Source organism: Elephantulus edwardii, unplaced genomic scaffold (assembly GCF_000299155.1).
Source record: "Elephantulus edwardii isolate Elephantulus edwardi_28Jun2011 unplaced genomic scaffold, EleEdw1.0 scaffold00007, whole genome shotgun sequence".
Lineage (NCBI taxonomy): Eukaryota > Metazoa > Chordata > Mammalia > Macroscelidea > Macroscelididae > Elephantulus > Elephantulus edwardii.
In genome coordinates this window covers 36,526,941-36,544,901 of record NW_006399757.1, presented here as the reverse complement: position 1 = coordinate 36,544,901, position 17,961 = coordinate 36,526,941, and the positions used below count along the sequence as shown (strand labels likewise).

The 17,961-nt window shown below is 41.4% G+C and overlaps 1 protein-coding gene across 3 annotated transcripts in view; it reads right to left on the bottom strand.

Annotated features, from left to right (window-relative positions):
• EXOC6 (exocyst complex component 6) overlaps positions 1 to 17,961 on the bottom strand; it is a 254,131-nt gene that overhangs the window by 217,247 nt on the left and 18,923 nt on the right. The window contains exon 1 of one of the 3 annotated variants that reach the window (XM_006880346.1): positions 8,696 to 8,849. The exons of 1 other annotated variant lie outside the window; for it this stretch is intronic. In XM_006880346.1, coding sequence (XP_006880408.1) covers positions 8,696 to 8,796 — 101 coding nt within the window. In that variant the 5' untranslated portion in view covers positions 8,797 to 8,849. Of the gene's footprint in view, positions 1 to 8,695; positions 8,850 to 17,961 lie in introns of those variants that run through there. One more of the 3 variants, XM_006880348.1, reaches the window with a different exon arrangement.

The window sequence follows — 17,961 nt, the reverse complement described above, 5'->3', positions numbered from 1 at the left end:
CAAATTTCATTAAAATGTTAAAAACAAGTACACAATTATGACACAATATGATAATATGGATTGGTATGGACAACTTAAGTTGTGCAACTGAGCCAGACTAGGTGTGGGAAGATGTCTTAGAAGTAAAATCGAATACTAGGATTCAAAGCAGACCAGGCTATAGTTGGATTTTGGTATGCTTGACTGGGTATAGGCAGAAGAAACAGAACTGTGAACCTAGAGATGAGAGTAATATGTAATGTGTTTAAGGAACTGAAAAAAATTATTATGACCAGAGCACAAAATGTAAAGTAGGAGGAGAGCTGTTCACGAAACACTTTGAAAGTCATTTAAGGCATGGATTTTTTTAATCTAAAGGCAATAGAAAACTTTTGTTTTCCTATTTAAGAAGTGCATATTATTATTATATTAGTGTTACAGAAAGATGGAACTGGGTGAACAGTGAGAACAGACTGAAGTGGGGCAAGAACAGACAAAGGAAAGACAGAGGCACAATACAATAGCTCAGTAAAAGAGCTAAGTGTCCTGACTTAGGGTAGTGGCTGTGAAAACAAGGAGTCGCCAAAATCATACAATTCCTAGGATATGCCTCCAAAAAGTTCTCATCTACAAGCAAGAGGGAAAATGTATAACGAAATGCATAGCAATGTGGTCTATAGTAGTGGGGAGGTGGAAGCAAGTTAAACTTTTCCATTATTTATGTGATTCATTTATACATATAGTATAGCGGTTAAAAACAATATAATTCCTTATGTCCAGCAAAAACAATTCTTAAAACTAGGAAGAAGAGAGAAATTAATATGTACAATGACACATACAAATATCTGACAAGGCAGATCTGACAAAAAAAAGAAAGATCAGGCTTAAAAAAGACTGCAACTGTAAGAAAAAAGCAGAAATATACACCTTCAGGTCAGTTTAAAGATTAGGAAATAGCAAACAAGAATAATGTTGATACTAAAACACTCAGGGGCAGTTAATACCTGACATTTACTCAAAATCATCCAGAATAAAGAAGAATAGATAGTGGAAAAGATCAAACATCAATGGCCAAAAGTTAGTTGACAGATTCTTGATTACACTAAATTACTTTTACACGTAACAATTTCCACAATAATAGATTTTTTTTAAGTGTATTGCTTGCATTTAACACAAGGAAGCTAGAAAATATTACAAAAATACTAATAGTTTGAATATTGTTCCAGGAAAAGTACTACTAGCAGTGTCTTTTATGAATATATGGAAAGATATGATCTCCTTGTTCCCTAACCCTCCTATCTAACAACAGACAGCAACAGTCTCCACCACAAAAACCCTCCAGCAGCTTCACCCATCAGGCAAGAGTAAAGAACAACTCTTGGTCCACCTGATCTACTAAGGACTACAGCCAACACCAGCCCAGTCTGTTCTCAGCTGCTCATTACCAGCAGTGAGTACAGAACTTCACGCACACCTCCATGGTCTATGAAACCCACCAGAAGACAGGAAGTGAAACACAAAGAATTACCAAATTAGCAAGTGAAGCAATACATGTGTGCATGTGTGCATGGCTTAATCAGATATATCAAAATAAAGTAATAAAAAGACAACAAGAACACTATGTCTTAGGGGAAACAAAGAACTTTAAGTCATTTAAAAAAAATTGATAAGATGGCACAAAAATGATCAAAATAGTGAAACAGCAGAAAATCCTTCCCAGAGAAGGAAAACCTATTATAAGAACTTCCTAATAAGAAATTCAAAGAAATGATAGTTAAGTGTGTTCTACAGACTGAAAAAAAACTTGGAAATCAAATAACTCTGCAAGGAGAAAACTGGATCATATCATTAGAAGCAATATACACATAACATATTATAAATCCAAATATCAAGTCTAAAATTTCTGGCATAGATAACATACAGAAAAGACAAGAGAGAAGAACTGAAGCACTGGAATACAGACTTAAACTGGAGGACAAATTCTTCAATACTAATTTGTTACAGGAACAGTAAGAAAAAAGAGGGAAGAAGATGAAGAAAGTACAAGAATATGAGAGGAAACATTAGGAGAAATAACTTACATGTAACTGGAATTCCAGAACAAGAAGAAACAAACAAACAAAAATCCAACTTACCAAACAGAACAAAGTACCAGAAATTTGCTGGAAGAAAATTTTCCAAACATTATGGAAAAATGAGAAAACAGGAATTCAAAAAGTTGCACAAATTCCAAACATAACAGACTACAAAAGAAAAATACTAAGATATATTTCATAATAAAGCCCTCCAAAATTAATAAAATACTGAAAGCAGCTCAGGAAAAAGAAAGTTACCTATAAAGGACAATCAATAAGTTTAACTTCCAATTTCTCAGCAGAAATCATGCAGATAAGAAGGTGATGTGGTAACACAGAAAGATCTAAAATGAAAAACTTCCAACCAAGGATTCTATATCGAGCAACATTATCCCTCAATATGATAATGAAGTTAGAACTTTCCCAGATAAACAGAAACTTCATGAAATTTGTGAAAACTAAACAAATTCTACAAGAATTAATAAATGGAGTTCTTTGGACCAAGAGCCAACAATAGGCAGTAAATTGAAATAACCATGTATGATGACATGATTAAAAAGCTGACCCAGTCACAGAAATACACAAAATATAGTAAACAGACACTAAAAATGACACCAGAGGTACTTGTCTGCAAATGAAGGCAATTAGAATGCAAAAAGTGGGAATAAAAATGTAGGTGCAGAACTTGTAAATGAAGAGGATGTCAAGGTGATTTCAAGAGATAGTGAAATCCTCCCTTTTAGGCATGGGAATAAAACAGTAATATACAGGTAACCTCCAAGAAAATTAATAAACCTTCTCAATAACAAAAAGATAAATCATAAATACTTAGCAAACACCAAAACTGTAGCAATGAAGGCAAACATAAGAAAAGTCATAATTTAACACAGGAAAGCTGATAGAACAAAATAATCAAAACCACCACAAAAAGAGTGCAACAAAGTAACAGCAATAAAAATACCTACTGATAATTACATTGAACATGAGTAGATTAAATGTACTAGTCAAGGAAGAAAAAATAGCACAATGGGTAAGAAAACATGACCCATCAATATGATGTTTCCAAATGACACAACTTAGATACAAGGACTGAAATTTAACGGGTGGGAGAAAATAGCAAGCAAGTAGCAATCAAAAAGAGGAGGACTGGCAATATTAAATTCTGGGAAGACATATTACAAGAGCATTACATGATTAAAGGGTCATTTGAACAAAGGGACATACTATAATTAATATCTACATTCCCAATGATAAAACCCCAAGACACATGAATCAAGCATAAGAAGAAAAACAGACAATAGTTGTTGTTGTGTGTCATAGAGTTGGAACTGACCTATAGCTGACCCTCCCTGAAGAGTGGACTTCGGATTTATAATACAACTTCTTTCCACTAAGCTATCAGAGCTAGTAGGTGATTTCAACATGCCACTTGTTATGACATATTTCAACAGAACAAGTTCAAAGAAACTCAATGGAGAAAAACTAAACAATGCAATTCACCAACCTGATCTTGTAGCCACATATATATTGAACAGTCCAACCAGCAAGAGAGAGCTCTGGTGGTTTGTTGTTATGTGCCTTCAAGTCACAATCAACCCAAAGGTAACCCTCTAGCAGACTGTTCCTCTTTCTCCTGTGGAGCAACTGATGAATTTGGACTACATTCTTCTTGGACCACAGCACGGCTTTGTAGTTATGTGCCATAGAGTTGATCGTGATTCACAGCCACCCTATGAACAATAGTTCTGAACCCTGCCCTCATTTCCGACACACCTCACCACACTGCCACGGTCACTGTGTCAACACATCTCATCTAATATCTTCCTCTCCTGTGCTGTCCCGCCACCCTTCCAAGCATGATGTCCTTCTCCAAGGACTGGTCCCTCCTGGTAACATGCCCAAAGTATGTGAGATGAAGCTTCAAAATCCTGGTTTCATCTTCTCTAGGACAGACTTGTTTGCTCTCTTGGCAGTCCACGGTATGTATGCTCAATACTCTTCTCTAACACCACAACTCAAAGGCATTTCTTTTTCTTCTGTCATTCTTAGCAATTGTCCAGCTCTGGGATGCATTGCAAAGGAACTGAAAAGACCATGGGCTGAAACAGGTGCACCTTAGTCTCTAGGCTGACACCATCGCTCTTTAGCACTCTGGAGAGGTTCCTGACAGTTGACTTTCTGAAGAAAGTTGCTTTCAAACAACTCATCTTTCGATTTCCTGGCTGCTGGTGTCAAGAGTGTTGACTGCATATCATGAAATTGTCAATAACCTCAATCTTTTCTCCATCTATCATAATGCTGCCAATTGGCCTGATGGGGAGAATCTTTATTTTCTTGTTGAGAGGCAATCCATGTTGAAGAGTACAGTCCTTGACATTCTTTATGCAGCAAATACTTTAAGTCCTCTTCAGTTTCAAGGAGCATGGTTGTGTCATCTGCATAACTCAAGTTGTGATGGGTCTTCCTTCAATCCTGACGCTATTCTTCTTTATAAAATCCAGCTTCTGGAATTATCTGTTCTGCATATAGATTGAAAAGGTATAGAGAAAGGATATATCTCTGATGCACTCCTTTCTTGATTTTGTACCATGCAGTATTTCCTTGCTCTGACAACAGCTTCCTGGTCTAGATACAGGGTTTGCATGAGCACAATCAAGGGTTCAGGGTTCCCATTCTTTTCAATGTTAGCCAAAATTTGTTGTGATCCACATAATCAAAATGCCCTTTCAAGAAAACACAAATAGACATCCTTCCGGAACTCTCCGTTTTCAACCAAGATCCACTGGCAATGATGGCCCTAGTGGTACAGCCTCTTCTCAACTCAGCTTGTATTTCTGACAGTTCTCTGTCGATGTACTAGTCAAGTTGTTTTGGGATAATGTGCAGTAAGATTTTGCTTGCTTGTGATACTAGCAATAGTGTTTTATAATTTCCATACACTGCTGGATCACCTTTTTTAGGGAATAGGAATAAATATGGATCTCCTCTGGTCAGTTGGCCAAATAGCTGTTCTCCAGATTGCTTTGCAAAACCTGAGAAGTACATCCATGCTGCATTTGTTTGTTGAAGCATGTCAACTGGTATTTTATCAATTCCTGGACCCATTTTTGCCAATTTTTTTCAGAGCAGCTTGAACTTCCTCCTTTATTAGCATTGCTTCTTGATCATATGCCAGTAAATTTAGAGGTAAGGAACTGCACTTCCCACACAAAAGCTCATATTTCCAATCCACTCGCTTCTCCACAGAAGAGTGGCAGTCTTTTCTTTTTAGATTTACTGCCTCTGAAACTTGCTGGAGGATCAGCTTTGGTTTGCTTCCAACTTTACAGCACACAACAACAATCCAAGAAAGGTACTCCAGAGTACACAAAACATTCTCCAGAACAGATTATATAGTAGATCACAAAGCAAGCCTCAATAAATAAATTTTAAAAATCAAAATACTACAAAGCATTTCTTCTGATCACAATACTATAAAATCAGAAATCAGCAACAGGAACATCAAAGGAAAAAGTAGAAGAAATAATAAATAATTTTTTTTATTTCATTAAACAAATGAGAATGAAAATACAGCAAGGAAACATTAAAAATTCTCTTCATAGATGTATGTATATCAATAAATACACACATCCTAAAAAACCAAAATCTTAAAGTCAATGGCTGGTATGGCGCTCTTACTTTTATCCCAGAGTGACCCCAACTGGGAGGTAGACTGGCCAGCAATGCACCCCCCAAACTGTCCTGAACTTGGAGCTCTCCTCTCCAGCACTTCATCCTACACCAAATAGGAAGGGAAGGCCTTTGTGTAGTCAAACTGATTTCTGCAACATGCCTTGGAGGGAGACCAAATTTGACGGGGGGTGGGGGGGGGTGGGAGGGAGTTGGGAGGGCAGGGAGGAGAGTTGATCAGATGCAGCCCTTTGCCCAAGAGGCTTGCTTGTCCCATGGGGAGGAAAGATGTTCCCTCCACACATAATCTGGGGAGGTCAGGCCTCTGGTGAGACTGCACTAGGAACACCAACGTTCCCCAGGCAGAGCCACCTCCCCCTTTGTGGGACTAAAGAAGTTCTTCTGAGCTACCCCTTTTAAAAAGGCGTAGATTTGCCAGGCCAAGGATAGCTCTTCTCAGTGTCTGGTTTGGTCCCAGGATGTCTGTTCCTGAGTATTGGGGGCTGAACTCCAGCAACTAGGTCTTCTCCAAATCCCAACCGGAGCCTTTCTATTTACCAGCTACTTCAATCCCAAAATTTGAATCTGCAGCCCTTCCCAGAGGCACTCTGCCTTGCTCCCTTATGTGCCTTTCCTGGGGTTCAGTGACTCCAGCAGTGAAAAGGTGTGTGTGCCTGTGCATGGACGAGCAAGCCTCTGTCCACCAAACGGATCAGGTGCTCAAAGCTGTAAATCAAAGTAGTAAGCTTTATTTAAAAAAAGAACCAAAATCAAATCTTTATCCAATATCCGACAATATGAAAAAGAACACCAAGAAAATTCTACAGCCTCCAGATGAAATAAAATAATAAAATAAAACAAAAAATAAATGAAAAGGAAAACAATAGAAAGAACCAGAAAAAAAAGAGAAATTGGTTCTTTGAAAGGAATCAACAAGTCCTTTTCAAATCTAACAAAGGAAAAGAAGATGCAAATACGCAAAAAAGGAATGAAATAAATAATGTCACACAGAACTAACTGAAGTAAAACATGTAATGGAATAAGAACTATACTACAAAGCAAATTTAAAACCTAGAGGAAATTGACAGTTTTAGAAACTCACTACCCACTTAAACTAACCCAGAGACTGAGAAATTAAACAGGTGATTTTTTAAAAAATAAAACTGGCCCAAGTAGCCTCACTGGCAAATTCTACCAAACATTCAAAAAAGACTTTATACAAACCCCACTCAAATTATCTCAGAATACAGAAAACTATATACTACCCTTAAACCTATTCTATGAAGTAGGCATAACCCTGAAACAAAGCCAAGCAGAAGCACCAACCATTCAAAAATTATAGGTTAATATCCCTCGTGACTACAAACGCAAAAGTTCACAGCAAAAATCCTAACCAACAGAATCCAATTTATATATTTTTTTAAAATTATCAACGCAGCATGCAGGAGCAATGATTCTCATTCTCACCAAGAAAGAACAAAAAGAAAGCCTTCCTTTTAAGCTACGGTTTCTGCTTTCATTGCCAAATAAATATATACTTTTATGAAAAGAGATAATTTATGCTGGAAAATTAAATGCACTGATTATCATTTCAGAGCATAAACTTCATATGACAAAAAACTATCACATGCTTGGTGTTAAGGGATACAGCAATGAACAATAATCCTTATAATCCGAAGATTTGGGGCATCGAAACATCTATCTCATTCAGCAAATAAATAAATCTAGAGCCAAAGACGTGTTTTGCCCATGAATGCACACCTCATCAGAGGGAGAACGAGGCAAAACAAGAACTCAAGTCTCTGAACTCTCACAGCAAACTGAACTGACAACATAACTTGACTGGCTTGCTCTGACTCTATGCTGCATCCACAGGTCCACAAGACAATCGTTGCTCCATTTCTAGGACGTGCATTCTGCAGAAAACACTAATGATGAAGTAAAATGTGCCCCACCATATTTTATTTATCATTATCTCTACTGAGACAAAGATCTTATTTTCCATGAGTGATCGTAATACTAATAAGCACTCTGTGCTAAATGAAAGGTTGATGTGCTTCTGAAAGCTTCCAAGTCATGAAAACTCGATGGTGCAGCTCAACCGTGTGACACAAGAGGTCGCTGTAAGTCCCAACCGACTGGACAGTTGAAGAGTGTGCCTATGCTAACAGATCTACACACAGGCTGGCTAATATTCTATTAGATGCTAACAGATCTACACACAGGCTGGCTACTACTCTAATAGGAGAGCAGGTGTGCACTCTGGCAGGGAGTGTTGATTACCTACCACTGTATCCTTAAGGGGGGATGGATTAGGATCCTTTATAAAATAAATGGGAAAACCTATGCAAAATTCATGAAACGTTCGTAAGTGAAAGGTTTCTCTACTCGTGAGCCGTCGCCATAGCGCGGCGAGCTCAGGGCGCAGTTCCTCGCTCCAGCCCACGCGGGGCCGGGGACGGGGGAATGGCGCTGGCGCCTCCCGCTCAAGTTCAAGTCTCCCACGCCCGCCGCCGCCGCCCGGCGCGCCCGGGCTTCCAAGGGCTTGCGGCGCCCGGAGCCCGCAGGTAACCTTTGCCCCCGGTCACGCCCGCAGCCAAAACCACCCACAGCCAAGCAGCCGGCGCCGCGCCGAGCGAGCCAGGCCTGAGGCGCGTCCTCGAGACCCCGAGTTGGGGCCGGGCGGCCACTACGGGGCGGGGCCGCAGTTCCGGGGGTCAGAAGCACCACGGTGGCCACACCCACCGGCTGCGCGGTGACAGCTCCCGCGGCCGAGGCGATCCGCGCTGCCACCGAGCCGACAGGTGCAGCCGCCCACACCGGCCCTGGGCCGGGTCCGCCACCAGCACAGCGCCCCCGCGCGCACCACCTGTCAGGCCGCCCCGCGCACCGCTGGCGGGGAACGCCACACCCTGCCGCTGAGGGGCGGCCGGCAGGGGCAGCCCGAAGGCCCGGGGGGATGAAAGCTTTACCGGAGGGTGGGCCCGACGCAGGCGGTGTCGGTGCTCTCGATCTCCTGCAAGATCCGCTCGTGCTCCGGGACGGTGCCCAGAGCCTCGGCGCTCTCCGCCATCTTGGCTGGAAGCGAAGGAGCCGGCGAGGCGCGGCACCGCGCGGACGGCGGGGACGAGCGGGCTGTGTCGTGAACGCGCGCGGGGGGGAGACGGGGGGATTGGGGCGGGGCGACAGGGAAGGCGGCACGGGGGCGCGGAGCGCAGGGCCAGGACGCGGGGGCGCGCGGAAGGAGGGGGGTGCGGGGGCGTACTGGTGCCTGCACCAGTGAGGGGTCAAGGTGCAGCGAAGTGAGACTGCTTAAGGTCGCTGCGCGACGTCGCCTCCGTTTCTCCCTCGCGACTGTCACTGGTTGTCATCCCCAGACATTCCTTTAGACCTTAATGTAAATTTTCAGGTGGCGTGCCCACACTGCTAAGCACTGGAGAGAAGCGCATTAATGAAGGAGGTGTGCAACCAAATAATCATCCCCAAGCAGCGTGTACTAAAAGCTATGAGAAAAAGTTGCAAATAGTAATACTATTTGACTCAACAATTCCACTTCTGGGAATTTACTAAAGAGACCATAACCTCCACCCAAGCAGATAAATGCACACCCATGTTTATTGCAGCTTTGTTCACAATAGGAAAGAGCTGGAAACAACCCAAGTACCCATCAACAAACGAATGGATAGTATGCTGCAATAGAATACTATGCTGCGTTGAAAAACAAGGAACTCATGAAATATTATACAAAATAGGTGACTCTGGAGGACATGCTGACTGAAATATCTCCGTCACAAATGGACAACTATTGCATCGGGCCGCTGTTGTAAAACAGGACTGATATCGGGGTTGAGGGAAGACAGAGAAGGAGGGGAGGAGTGATGTATACTGCATTGAAATAGATGAGGGATAGAACTGTTTAAAAGGGATATATGGGCATTATTTTCATGACAGGAGTTCAGAATGAAGGCTCCACAGTGGACTTGGGGGGATGGATTGCATAACAATGAAAAAGTTTTACTTTTCAAGGAGAAGAGTGAATTGGGGGCGAGGGGGTGGGCAGGGAGAAAAGTGCAACAATGAATGAATGGAAACTCTAAGTCTCCATAAACTTTCATTAAAATTAATTAAAAAAAATATAAAAGCTATGAGAACATTTAATCAGAGGGCCTGACGTAATCCAGAAAACCCTGTTGGGCACTTATTCTCCATCAGGTTGCAATGGATGGAAAATCGGCCAGATGACACCCAACAACAGCAATGTGCTGGGTGATGGGCTGTCAGGGATAGTAAAGGTGTACACAAGAATAGCAAAACTGTCAATAAATGGTAGATTTCTTTCACGAACAAACCAAGAAATTGACGGTCATGACAACCTGCTTTGACTGGATTCATTTACCCACCCTCCTGAAGTTCACAGGGACTTGTCAGCTCAGAAATAGATTGTAAGTGCAGAGGCACCATCCAAGAATAAATTAGAATGACTTTTGTAAGACAAAAGAAGTCACCAGGGGAAATATTCAGAGGTCCAAGGTATCATGTAGATTACACGCCAAAATCTTTGAACCCACTTAACTGTGGACTGGGGTTTGAGGAGCATGGGAACTCTGGGGCAGAGATAAACATCAAAGCTATGGGAGAGGCCATATAGCTTGGTAGTGTAGTTTTGTTTGATGACATGTTTGTAGGACATAGGAAACCAGTTTGTCATGATCAAAGCAGAGAATGAGGAAGGTTAATCAGGAACAAACCTAGCCTGAGGGACTATCCTGTTACCTCCATTAATCCCAGGCTCTCAGCCTCCCTCTGAGTCAACCAAACTCTTTACTATTCTTCCCTATAATTCACCCCGTTCTGTGAACTTTTGCTTGAAACTTGAATCCATTCTCTTCCTTGTTAAAAACCCTGGAAGGTGTGGAAGTCATATTGCATGAGAGTTAAGATAAACCTGCTCCACCTCATTCATAGCTAGATGATCCAAAAACCTAATCCCTCCCTATTTCAGGTTCCCCATTGTAACTGGGCAGGGTTTCGTTCTGTTGTACATAGGGTCTCTATGAGCTGGAGCCAACTCAACAGCGCCTTCCACCACCACATTATATTACTGGTCCAGTTTTCTATTGCTGTAATAAATGACTACAAATGTAATGGTTTGAACAATACAACTTTATTACCTCATGGCGTCCAACATTGCCCAACACTGCCTAGTGTCTATCTAGGCAAAACTGTGTTCCTCTCAGGCTGTAAGGGAGAATTTGTTCCCCTCTCTTTTTCAGCTTCCAGAGGCTACCTGAGTTCTTGGTTTGTATCTCCCTTCTTCAGTCTTCAAAGTCAGCAACATTGTATCTTTCTGACCATTCTTCTACAGATATATCTTCCACTAATTCTGACCCAAGTCAGGAAAGGTTCTCCACTTTTAAGGACTCATGTGATTAGGTTGAACTCATCTACGTAATCCAGAATAATTGACAAACTCAAAAACCTCAATGCAAAACCCATAATGCCATGTTAAGGAACACATCCACAGGTTCCAGAGATTAGGACAGAAACCTCCTTGGGGAGACTTTATTCTGTTTATTCACACTTCATAAGGACCCAGTAAGGTGTGTGACGTGTGTGTGTGTGTGTGTGTGTGTGTGTGTGTGTGTGTGTGTGTGTCTGTTTTTGGTGTCAGGTGCCATCAAGTCAACTATGACCATCTGAACCTTGCCTATCCTGTGCCATTCTCATCATCGCTGATATCCTTATATCCATTGATAACATCTCTGTTTCAGTCCATCTTTTTGAGGATCTTCCTCTCCTCTTCTGATTTTTTACCTTTCCAATCATGATGTCTTTTCCAAAGTCTGACTTCTCATAACATGTCCAAAATATATGAGAGGAGGTTTCACCACCCTTTGCCTCTTAAGGAGCACTCTGGCAGCATTTTCCCCAAGACATATATTTCACTCTGTTTGATTATTTAGAAGTTGCCCTGCCAACGCAAAGACAGGTGGTTCAAATCCACCAGCTACACCATGGGGGAAAGATGGTAATCTTCTTCAGTAGGATTTACAGCCTTTAAAAATCAGCTATCAGTTATCAGTTGGTTAGGACTGGACAGCACTATCAGTGTCCAGGACATATCCGTTTGGGCCAGCAATTCCTACTTAAATCAGACTAAGGCTTCAATGAGAGCAGCAGCAGCCAAGAACCAGCATGAGACAGAGCTGATCTGGGACTGCTACCCCACAGAGCCAGAGCCAAGGGTCTTTGCCCAACCTTGCTGGAGTACCGGGGGGAAGATGTCATAACTGGCAGAACTAAGAGAGTTTCATAGCACAAATTGAGAGCCTCAAGACTAATTTCGAGGAACTATGAGCACTCCTTAAAAGCTGCTCTGATGAAATAATTGTATCCTGTTTCCAACCTGAATCGTAACCTCTTAACTTCCCTAACAAACCCCATAATCCTGAGTTTTGCTTGTGAGTTCTTTGTGGCCATTTTAATGGATTAGTGGATCTAGCAGCAGAACAGCAAGAGCCCTGGGAGGGACAGTTGATATTAGACTTGTTAGAAGAAGGTATAGAAGCTTGGGACATGGCTGAACTCTCAGAATGAAACTTTATGTTGTAGATGTTATTACTGAAGACCATTCCCTCTTGTGGAGTTAGTAGAGTTATAAAAACACACACATACATATACATATAAAGTATCCAACTCATTGTCATGGAATCAGAACCGACTCATAGCTGACCCGCCAATGAGTTTTCAGAAGCTATAAATCCAATAGGAAGTGACTGTCAGTCTTTCACCCAAAGAGCCACTGGTCGATTCCAGCTGCTGGAGAACTGCTGCCTTTGGGTTAGCAGCACACCTCCGTGTGGGCCACACACACCTCCAGAGCTGCACATGCACACACAGGGTTTGTGGTCAGTGTTGTCAATCCAGAACCATCACTCATATTGTCTGGCATGTTGCTGTGATTCTGGAAGTTTCTACCAGTACTTCAAATCTGTGTAACCTTAAGTGATTTCAGTGGAGGTTTTAGACTAAGATGGACCAGTAAGCAGAAGTAGCTGTCCACTTCTGAAACAGTGGGTTGATGAAAGACAACAGAACTTTGTCTGACATTAGAAGATGCCAGAAGATTGGAAGTCACTCAGAATATGAGGGGGCAATAACTGCCTTCTAAAAGTTGAGTCTATGTAATGACAGGGATAGACTAAATAAAGCTTACAGCCAATGAATGGCCTTCATTTACTGATGTGGCAAGACACAAAATGAGGAGAAACAGCTGTAGACATCTATGAATAACTGGAACATAGAATATACAAAATGTGAATGCAGAAAAATTACAAGTTGTGTAAAATGGAATGGAATGCATAAAAATAGATATCCTAGACGTTAGGGAGATGAAATGGGAAAGTACTGGGCATTTTTCATCAGATAATCATATGATCTATGCTGGAAATGACAAACTAAAAAGGAATGCTGTTTCATTCATCATCTGAAGGAACATTTTAAGACCTGCCCTAAAGCATAATCCTATCAGTGATAGAATAAGATTGATACACACACAAGGAAGACCTGTGTCTTAGAGGAAAAGCATGGACAGTACTGTTGTTGTTAGATGCCATTGAGCCAACTACAATTCTCAGCAACAATGGATCTGAGCCCTGCCTACCGTGTGCCGTCCTCATCATCTCTGATGTGCTTGAGCCCATGGTTACAGTCATTGTTTCAATCCACTTCATTGAGGGTCTTCCTCTCTTTTACTGACCCTCCACCTTTCCCAGCGTGATAAACTTTTCCAAAGACCAGCCCCTCCTAACTTCATACCCAAAATATGTGAGACAAAGTTTTGCCCATCCTTGCCTCCAAGAAGTACCCTGGTTACTTCTTCCAAGACAGACTTGTCTGTTCTTTTGGCAATCCATGGAATTCTTGTCCAGAACCACAACTCAAAGGTGTCCATTCTTCTGTCATCCTTAGTCATTGTCCAACTTGCAGGTGCATAACAAGTAATGGATAAGACCATGACTTGAATTGGATGTATCTTAGTCTTTAAACTACCATCATTGCTCCTTAGCACCTTGGAGAGGTCTTTGACAGCAGATTTTACCCAATATGTCTTTTGATATCTTCACTGCTGGTGGCAACAGTGTTGATTGTGGATCCAAGCAAGGTGAAATTGTTGATAGCTTCAGTCTTTTCTCCCTCTGCTATGTTGTTGCCTATTAGCCCCAGCTGGGCAGGGGGAGGGGAGGGAATTGCGCATAGTTGACAGAAACTACTGCTCACCTGCATATTGAGTGTTGACCCTAGTTCAGATGCCAACCTAAGAAAAACCCTTCATACTTTCTCTTCTTGAACTTCCTACATCCATCCCCCCAAGAAAAGTCCCTAGAGGCAAGGATGGTGAGACTTTGTCTCACATACTTTGGGCATGTCATCAGAAGGGGCCAGCCCCTAGAAAAGATCACCAAACCTGGAAAAATAGAGTCAGTAAAAGAAGGATCCTAAACACGATGGATTAGCACAGTGGCTGCAAAGTGCACTTATAAACAGCAGAGATTGGGAGGATGATGCAGGATCTGTCTCATTCTGTTGTCCTTGGGGTTACTGTGTGTCAGAGCCCACCATGCTTCTAATAACAACATTAAGCTGGAGTCAGCTCAAAAGTTCTATCTTTCAGAGATTCATCTAAGTAATCACAACTTTCTCTAGTGATTCCAGATTCAAGTTAGCACATTTATCCACTCTCCACAGCAACTGCTTTAAACAGTTTGCATTTGTTTTGTACAGTTCCATTTGATACATTTGTGAGTTTTGCTAGGTTTTTTAACACTTGCCCCCCACCCCCACCCTGGGACCCACAATGCAACTAAACTCCATGCCCAATGGCTTGGAAAACTAAAGAATCTGTGCCACACTGCACAAAATCCCATGGAAAGCCAGTGTGAAGTCATCATGACCTAAAGCTCTTGTTTCCAAAGCACTGATGGTATGGGAGGGAGTCCTGATTATGCAGTGATTAATTTCTTGGTTCTAACTCACTAGCATCTCATAGGGGTAGGCGGAAAGAGAGAGAAATGTGACATTCTGCTTCTAAATGATTACAGTCCTGATCACCCAAGGAGGCGGTTCTACTCTGTTGTTTAGAGTTGGTATGAGTCAGATTCTACTTGACAGCACAATTTATTAATTTTATTATTATTTAAGGGTTGGTTTGTTTATTTGTTTTCATTGTGCAGGTGAATCTAGACCTGCTCTGAGAAATCTGACTTCCTTGGGCAAGAGAGTATCAACAAAATATAGTCCCAGATTTAGTTCACCAATACAGCACGTTAAGGTCCTTGAGTTCAGAAATGACTTATTAATTTTTTTTATTTTGTAACTTCCTGTAATTCCTCATAGAGTTCTGCACGCAGCTGAGATAAAGCTGGTGGAGTTTTGAAACAAAACAGTGCTGTAGTTCCCAAGTGTACAACTGCACATCAAAAAGTATTCCGAGTGAGTTTATTCAGGAGCCTTTCAAACAAGTCTAAACATAGAGCAGTTGTATTAATCTGATTGGTAACAATTTGGAATTAGAACATCAAAATGTCAAAAACTAGTTTCTTCCAATTAGCTTTTTATATAGTCAAAATAAATACAATGTTCCATTAATTAGTGGTAATTGGTTACTTAATAGAAGGCTAAACCAACAGAGAATATTACCTCAAACTTCTTGCCGCTAATTTTTTTAGCAAGAAATAATGCTTACAGATTTATCAGAAAATATTAAACTCATTTCATCTATTCCTCTGGTTATTTATCATTTTATCCCTGGATTTCTGTACCTAGCTAGATCAGTGTTTAGGGCCCTCCTGATAACATGCCCAAAGTATGTGAGACAGAGTTTCAAAAGCATTACCTCCAAGGAACAACCTAGTTTCACCCTCTCTAGGACAGACTTGTATTATACAGACAGGACTTCTTGGAGGCAAAGATGACCAAGCTTCATCTCACATACTTTGGGCAAGTTTATAGGAGAGGCTGTTCCTTGGAGAGGGACATCATACTTTGAAAGGTAGAAGTTCTACAAAAGAGAGGAAGATCCTAAACTAGACGGCCTGATACAGTGACTGCAGCAATGGCTCAAGTGTGTGAAAGATGATGAAGCCGGCAGAGCATAGGACAGGGTTCAGATCTGTTGTTCATAGGGTCACTATGAGTCATACTTGATGGCATATAACAACAATATGCCCAAAGTATGTGAGACACAGCTTCACTATCCTTGCCTCTAACACTATTCTGGCTGCACTTTCTCCAAGACAAGTGGTTTTTCCTTTTGGCAGTCCATGGGACATTCAGCACTCTTCTCCAAACCACAATTCATAGGCATTGATTCTTCCTCTGTCATCTTTATTTATTGTCTAGCTCTCAGATAAATAGCAGGTGATTGAAGAAACCATGGCTTAAATCAGATGAATCTCAGACTTTAGGCTGACATCATTGCAACTTTGGAAAGGTCCCTGACAGCTGACTTTCCCAGTATAATATGTCTCTTGATCTGACTGCTGATACCAAGGCTGTTGACTTATGGATCCAAGTGAAATGAAATCACGGACAACCTCAATCCTTTCCCCATCTGACATGATGTTGCCCATTGGTCCAGTGGTGAGGATTGTTGTTTTCTTGATGCTGAGATGTAATCTATATTGAAGGCTGTAACCTTTGATCTTCTGTAGCATTTACAGTCCTCCTCACTTTCGGGAAGCAAAGTTGTGTCATCTTCTTAATACAGGTTGTTAGTGAGTCTTCCTCTGATCCTGATACCACAACCTTCTTCATAAAGTCCAGCTTCTTAAATTATTTGTCCAGCCTACAGATTGAACAAGTATGGAGAAAGGATACAGCCTTCACATGCATCTTTCTTGATTTAAACCATGTAGTTTTCACCTGCTCTGTTTGCCCACCAGACTCCTGGTCCAGGTATAAGTTCCGCCTGAGTACAATTAAGTGCTCTGGGACTCTCATTCTTCTCTATGTCAGCCACAACTTCTTATGATCCACACAGTTAAATACTTTCACATTGTCAATAAAACACAAATAGACATTCTTATGGTATTCTCTGCTTTCAGTCAAGATCCAGCTGATATCAGAAATTATATCCCTGGCCATCGCCTCTTCTAAACCCAGCTTGAACTCTGTCAGTATAATAGGCTAGCCATTTTTTATGACCTTCAATAATATTTTGCTTGTATGTGATATTAATGATATTGCTTGATAATTTTCATATTCTGGTGAATCACTTTCTTCGGAATGGGAACAAATAGAGATCTCTTCCAGTCAGTGGGCCAGGTAGCTGGCTTCCAAATTTCCTGGCACGTACTAATGAGCATGTTAAGGGCTGTATCTGTTAGTTATGTTAGTTGAACGTATCACTTGATGTCCCATTGACTCCTGGGGTTCATTTTTGCCAATTGAATAAACAGTGGTTAAAAAAAAGTTTCTTTTAAGGGAGCTCTGGTGGCCTAGTGGCAAGAAGGTGCACTGCAATCCCAGAGATATGTGGTTCAAATCCACCAGATGCTCTGCTAGAGAAGGAGGGGCAATCTCCTCCTGTACCAGTCAGATCTGATTTGATGGTACACAGACAAAAATATAATAAAATAATTTTTTTAAGAAAAAAAGTTTCTTTTAATGGTTAGTGATGCCTATTGTACAGCATGGGAAATATAGGGAATGCCACCAAATTATATACATAAAAATGATTTATGGAAAATGTCTTAGCACATACATTTTACTATCATTTTCAAAAATATGGCCTTTTTCCCTTCCTCTCCAGTTACTAACTCCACCTGATATTGTTGAGTTGACTCTATGTGTCACAGATAAAACCACATAATTTGAAGCTTTATTGTGCTTAGATAATAATGACAGCTCTTGTTGTGCGTCGAGTCGCTTGCGACTCATAGCAACCCTATGTACAAGAGCGCTAACCCCTGCTCTATCCTATGCCAACTTCATTGTCTCCATACACCTACTCACACTACCCCAACCACTGAAATAATCCACCTCATCGAAGGTCTTCCTCTCCTGCACTGTACCTCCACTCTCCCAAACATGATGTCCCTCTCCAAGGACTGGTCCTCCTTGCAACATGCCCAAAATATGTCAGACAAAGTGTCAGAATTCTTGCCTCCAAGGAGCAGCCTGGCCTCACTCTCTCCAGAACAAACCTGTTTGTTCTCTTAGCAGTCCATGGTATTTT